Here is a 7,327-nt window from a genome sequence, read left to right as displayed (position 1 = left end):
TAATTAATTATTGAATTTAATTAGGAAAGAAAAATACATATATAAAAAACGCAAAAAATTGATTTAATTAAAATTAAAAAAAAAACGAAAAAATATATTTTGCAAGCATGGTAACAAGCGTATAAAAATTTCGACGTAGTGATGAGAACGTATGGCTTAGTAGTCAGATCGCTTGGACGGTTTCCAAGAGGCGTGGATTCAAATCCCGCTACGTTCAAAACATTTTGTACGTTTTTTATAAACGTATTTAAAGAGTTTAAATTTAAACATTAATCCTGAGATAATATCTACTAGTATAATAACACTTATAATAAATACATATCTGTATATTATATAATTTTCCTATGTAATACGAAGAAATAAATGAAAAGTATAACTTAAATCACATAACATCGTGTATACTACACACCTTTAACAAACTAAAGCAGCCAAGATAACCCAAAACCAATATTATTATCTACAATAAATTCGTTTATCAATTACCTTTAAGGTTCAAAGTCTACATTGCTATCGTATCAGTGCGCAAGCGCAAGTAACTCGTACTTATACTCAACAGTTTAATCGACTTCACTTTATTCATCATTCGTCTATTGTTCCCTTGTTGTAGCGGTCCACTCTCTTCACTAATTTATTCTATTATTTAATAAACGTGACTCCACCTTAATGTTTCGTGAATTAACTGTAATGTAATGAAAGTGAAAGTGTAATCTAACGGTAGTAAATGATATAATTGTATTTGAAAAATTTAATTAAATATATTGAAAGCAGACTGTTATGTTCTCGACTAAACTTGGATTATTCACTAAAATCTAAATTAATTTTTGGAAAATTTTGATAACGATTCAAAAGTGATAAAAGTAATTGAAGTTTTAAAAAAATTGTAGACTTCAAGACAGATAATCTTATAATGACAAAAGTGGCGGTGGTAACTGGTTCCAACAAAGGTCTCGGACTAGCCATTGTTAAAGAACTATGCAGGAAATTTGATGGCATAGTTTACTTAACTTCTCGAGACAAAACTCGCGGAAAACACGCCATAGAAGAACTAAACAAACTAGAATTATATCCTGAATATCATCAACTTGATGTAAGTGACAAGCGTAGTATCGAAATTTTTAAAGATCATCTTAAGGAAAAACATGGAGGAATTGATATTCTTGTTAACAATGCAGCGATTGTTGAAGCTGCTGCTATTGCCCCGTGTACGTACGAGGAAGCTAAAGAAGTTGTAGATATTAATTATAACAGCATTTTGGAAATTGAAGCATTGATATATCCGTTAATCAGAGAAAATGGCCGAATTCTTAATATTTCCAGCAACTGTGGAATTTTGGCCAATCTTCGTAATGAATATTGGATAAAAAGATTGTCAAATCAGAACTTAAACGTTAAAGATGTAAATGAATTTGTGAATTGGTTTCTGCAATCGAAACGAGACGGAAGTTTTAAAGTAGAAGATTTTGTCGACAACGCGTCTGTAGCAGCGTATAGAGTTGCTAAAATCGCCATCAGTGCTATAACTAAGATACAACAGAAAAGTTTAGAATCGAGAAATATTTCAATCAATTCTTTGCACCCAGGGCTTATACGAACTGATATGACGAGAGGTTCCGGTGCAATGAATCCCGACGAAGCAGCAGAAACGCCCTTATATTTGATACTTGAAGCTCCTCAGACCCTGAAAGGTGCTTTTGTGTGGCACGATAAGGACATTATAGATTGGTATGATATCAATAGTGATCGTTATTTTGAAATAAAATCTCTTTTAGAGACCTTACCTTGAATTTCTTGCAAAGACGAAGATAAATTTTATCAAGCTTAAATTAAATTTATAATTATTTGAAATGTTAAGGAGTTTTCTACCTTACTATATAAGAATTACGTCATTTTATTTAAATATATTTAAAAATTGTAATTTAAAAAGTTTCACTATTTTCATAAATTTAATATGAGGGATTTTTTTTTCAATATTTATATATTTTAATAAAACCCGAATATAAAACGTATTCTTTTCTTTTATTTGCTTTAATCTTAGATAATCTCGCCCAAAATCAACACTCGTTATATTTAGATACGCAAAACTATTAAAAAAATACGAAAGTATTTTAATGGTAACGGAGCATCTTAACACTACCTTCTGAGGTTCTCTCCATATGCGGCTAAAGCTATAGAACGTGAGGCTAAAGGAAACAAGATAACTTTTATACATACAGCAGGCTTGAATACGTGAATGCAGGAAAAGTTACCTCACTTAGTTTATTCAGATTAGGTAGGAAGGGTGACAGTTGGTTTCTAAAGAACTCGTCGCTACAAAAAGCGTGTTCGTTAAACTAGCATGGGACGGATATGGCAGTCGTTTACATAATACTTGTTCTGGATGTATTTTTGTGATATGATGTGAGTATAATGGTTGGGAAATCTAGAAATTGTTTTTATGGTATCCTTTATATATTTATGGACTTTTGAGGACATCCGCGTCGTGGCGCAGCGGCACGAGGGTGTGACTGTAACGCGACGTTTGTGGGTTGGATCCCCACTCGAGGAAATAAAATATTTATTCACATTTATATTTTCATTTCTTCGCTCTGTCTTAACACGAGGTTCCCTCTGCCTACCCTGCTGTGTGTGGGATACAGCGTGAAGCTGATTTATTTTATATACTTTATCATTGATGGTCCATTACACAGAATATACTTTTATTAAATTAGTGAATCAATTTTACATTTTTAAATATAAATTATTATAAAAAAATACATTTAAAAATATTAAAAAAAACCACTCTTCCGAGGACGGGACAAGCCATCGGTGGCTAGGGCTCCAGAGAGAGGAACCTCCGCACAATACGTGCCGTCTCAAGTATTACTGCCTTCTGTATCCGGTTCTTGATCCAACAGCTAAGCGATAGCCTCTTAAGGTGTTGGTCGAGGCTTTTCGCTATTAGACCGTTAACCGAAACCACTATCGGCACAATGATAGTCGCATTGACATCCCACATGGCGGTAATCTCATGGGCTAGGTCCAAATATTTAGATTGTTTTTCTTTTTCGGCCTTCACGAGATTGTCAATAGATGGTATCCTATCCTATCCTATATCTTATAAAACAAAGTCGCTTTTCGTGTCTGTCTGTTGTTTCTAACTCTTCTTCTTCTAAACCACCCAACAGATTTTGATGCGGTCTTCACCATTAAGTCGAGTGTTTTTCGTAGAAGGGTATATATAGTTTATTATTTGTACATTCTTATGTAAATTAACATAAATACGATAAATGTGTATAAAGTCCTACCCGTTGAGACACTTTCGCGCATGCGCTGCTCTAATGGTAAGTACTACATGAAAAAAATGTACTGGAGTATTGTTCCTCTTAATAAGATCTACAAAAAAGTCCGCGAGAGCATATTCATATCTTTTAAGAATAACGTGTAGTGATAATTTTTCTGCCTAAAAATTATAATTTCAATATATTTTTTATTGTGAGGGATATTTTTCCATAATGGTATTAATCCTTATCCTTTAAAATACTTTATTAATTTTCTACATTAAACGAAGATAAAATTTGCTTTTTACACAATTTCGAAATTGCGAATAGTTTTAGAGAAAAACGCATTTAATTGTTGACACATCCCGCCGTTGACACCTCAGCTGTATCGAGTCCCGTTTTACTTATGCCTTAGCATATAAATAAGTATATTAGTTACGTTGGCCATTTAATGTAGATCAAAACTGTCTTTTACTGTTTTTCATTTTAATAAGTACTTTAGAAGTTGTTACAATATCCAATCCAAATCAAATCCTTGCTGCGAAACGGCTCGCCACTCGCCATGCGTCCGCCGCGCCCGCCTGCCTTACACGCATCGGTGGTTCAGTGGTAGAATGCTCGCCTGCCACGCGGGCGGCCCGGGTTCGATTCCCGGCCGATACATTCTATTTAATTTTCCTCCCCGCAGCCACGTAGTGCTTGCTTTTCATCAGGGACAGAATACCCTCTTCAGCATTAACCACAAGCTCAAAAAAAAAAACCCGCCTGCCTCTATAGCAACGAAGATTTAGATGCGTTTGCACGATAATTGGAGCTGAATGTATTATTTCAGCGCGATATATTTGGTTTCATATTGTAGTAGTTATTAGTAGGTAGGCTTTTGTTGATAATTTCTTCCGTTTAAAAATAGTCATTAAAAATAATCATTCAAATATATTTTAATAAGTACTTGAAAAGATTAGTAGCACAGATTTAAAATTACGGTACCTACTAAAAAATCCTTGCTGTGTAAAACAATTGGAAAATCCTTATTGAAACTACGAAAATGCGGGTTGCATTAGGGTTTAATTAATTTTCACATTATCTTAAGTGCTTTGCAAACATAAATTATATGAATAATCCAGTAGTTAAAGCGGGCGAAGCCGCAAGAGGGTCGCTAGTTATTAATATATATTTAGAATAATAATATATTTAACAGGCAAATAAAATAAATTAGTTTTGAATCATCCTTAGTGGTATAGCCTCAGGCCAGCAATCTGGACGGGACTAATCGTTACATAATACAAAACAGCTCTCCCTCTCAGGGTAGTGTGTTTGCGCAACCTAATTTAATATTTCATATTATAATTTCATACAAAATTCCAGTCACAATTAAACCACAACATACGTGGGTCATAATCAGAAAAGTGGACATTTTCGAATTCGTAACGTAACTGATAAGTAACAACACTGATAATGTTTGTTACGAAACTGACGATATAAGGCATTATACACAACAAAGTAAGGATATTATACGAATAAAACTACTGTTGTTTTTATTTAATGAGACACAAATTAAAATTTTAAAGATTCAATCGTTGAATTAACAGATTATAAATGTAAGAAAACATAACAAAGTGACAATATTAGCAATATAATAATGCTAGTTCGTAACGTAATAAACTTCTATTTCTAGTTAGAGATCACAAAGTTAATGATAAAATTAAATCCACTTTAAAATATATCAAAATTTGAGTCGTTATCACGGGAATTAAGTTTAATTCTTTGTAAGTGTTTATTCCGCATATCTTCATATTTAATAGGATTGGTCTTTTTAAGACGTTCTCTATATCTTTTATGTGTTTCAGCATTTGACATAGGAGCCATGACGCTTACTGAAACTAAAAAAATATTTATCAATAGATATTTAATAATATTTTATGTTTATTGTTTAGATCTTTAACAACGCTAGTACAGAACGTATTTGTTTTTAAATAAAAGCTTCACCCACTTGAACTACATATTTATTAATTCACTATCTCCAGAGAAAAAAATAGTAATTACAAAATCACAACTAATTTCAGGAAGAATAAAAAAATGTTTTTAACTAAATCGGCTAAGCCGTTTCTGAGATAAGCGTGCACAAACACATTAGACAAACAAGCAAACAGGCAAAAAACTTAAAAATCATTATTTTTGGTTACTTTACGTTATCAAAAGTCACCAATTATTTTTTTCATATGCCAGCAATTTTTTTTTTATATACATATCTTCCGATGGTAACGTAATTATGAACTAGGCTTCATATTTTCTCAGTTTCGTTACGTAACGAAATATAACGCAATTGAGAATAAAATCTGAGAAATTCTAACCTTTTTAAATATTTGCTCATAAGCCACGTGTTGCATGTGTAAGCACTGAAGTTCTTTTTTGAGATTTTGTAAAAAGAAGCAAATAACATAAACAAGTAAACGAAATTATAGAATACTTACCAAAATAAAAGCCGTTTATAACCCTGAGATGTAATTTTACATATTCCCTCTAAAACATTTGAACCCCTCAACTGCTGCGAGAACACTACTTGTTGTAGCTACGACAGCATTGACTTTTAGAATTATGGTGCCACAATAAAAACTAATATTAAACACCATCCAAAATAATTGCATTCATAATTTAATTGTACGTTACTAGCCCTGAGTAACAAAAAATACAATATTTTGGGACAAATTTACTTAATTCATATATATTATTTATTAAATAATATATCAATAAAAGTACTTTTGTTTAATATTTTGCATAAAGTAAAGTAATATAAACATATCTGAAATCAAATAAAACCATAAACATTCGTAACAAATCAATTTTTAAAAAGTAAAGTAGTGAATGGGACACGAAAAATTGTATGGAAGCATTTTGAAACGTTTTTTGCAACTAACAAAAAATACTATTAATAGCCATAATACATTTAAAATATTACAAAAATCTTTAAGTTAATAAGTAAATTTATCGTAAATGGCAAAATATTTAAATTATCTTTAAAATTGTATTTTTAAAACACATTCAAAGTAGCGGGACAAGAAAAGACACAAAATGTACACTTTTTCTGATTATGACCCACGTATGTTCGTGTAAAATAGAGGAAGCTCTTAAAGCTTTTGTGTATACAAAGTATATCTTTTTTCATATCACTGCAATGGCGGTGAGGATATTGAGAGAGAGAGACGCTCCACATATTAATACAAATTTAGAGATATTGCCATAAAGTGTAACAGTTAAACAAATAATACCACTTAATAAAAATATCATTTGTTATCATTAAATTTTCCATTTTACTTCTTAATATAAAATGGAAAAACTCGTTTTCTCCTGTTTTCACCTTACCCTACACTACAAGGCGTTCTATCTCTTGTCAGTCACTCAGTAATGGCAAATTTTTATATGATGTATAAATGAAATTTTGATAACGTGCGGCGTTGAGTTCCGACATTCAATTTGAAGCGTCTCGAATATTAGGCGGTGCGAAGGGAAGGGGGTCTTGTATACTAAGAGTCCTCTGCTTACTCAGCTATGGCGAAAAAACATGAAACTGTGCAGTTTCTTGTAGGCCTACACGTTTTCAATACATATTGTAAGTTTTTTGGGGCACAAATATTATGTAAATTACAGCTAGGCATCGAAGTCGATGGAGTGTCATAGCACTAAGTTCCCTCTGCCTACTCGGATATAGCGTAAAGCTAAAAGAAGTGAATACTTATCAGGACTAAGATAACAGTTGCCTATAAACTCATCGAGTGTGCTACACAGATTGTGCGAAGTCTCCGTGCCCATTTGCAAGCGTGAAATCCGATTAAGCTTAGTCAAAGGAGCTAATATGTGCTCGGCGCATTGCACGCCTCTACTTCATGAATGCCTGAGAATATATTTAAATGGATGGATGGATGGATGGATGGATGATCGGGTGATCGGCTTTCAATACAATTTTTTAATTTCTTCGCTTTTCTACTCATGTTGTGGTAAACATAACAATGGAGTCTTACTTAAAGATGTATTTATGGGGACAGGTTGTCTTTACACTAGGGATACATCGTGAA

The 7,327-nt window shown here is 32.5% G+C and overlaps 1 protein-coding gene across 1 annotated transcript; it reads left to right on the top strand.

The window, feature by feature from the left end:
* The first annotated feature begins 518 nt into the window (after nt 1-518).
* On the top strand, nt 519-2,006 carry LOC146541822 (carbonyl reductase [NADPH] 1-like). Its single transcript, XM_085195234.1, has one exon. It carries the CDS (start codon nt 908-910, stop codon nt 1,781-1,783), a length of 876 nt encoding a protein of 291 aa, XP_085051360.1. The 5' UTR covers nt 519-907; the 3' UTR covers nt 1,784-2,006.
* The last annotated feature ends 5,321 nt before the right edge of the window (nt 2,007-7,327 follow it).

This window comes from Heliconius melpomene, chromosome 1 (genome assembly GCF_056956725.1).
Source record: "Heliconius melpomene rosina isolate 202511_hmr_F chromosome 1, ASM5695672v1, whole genome shotgun sequence".
NCBI classification, from domain to species: Eukaryota; Metazoa; Arthropoda; class Insecta; order Lepidoptera; family Nymphalidae; genus Heliconius; species Heliconius melpomene.
The sequence above is the reverse complement of the archived record's forward strand: the minus strand, read 5'-3'. Positions and strand labels throughout refer to the sequence as shown.

Excerpts from the sequence above, each read along its gene's own strand:
- LOC146541822 (XM_085195234.1), top strand. The coding sequence starts at position 908 with ATGACAAAAGTGGCGGTGGTAACTGGTTCCAACAAAGGTCTCGGACTA.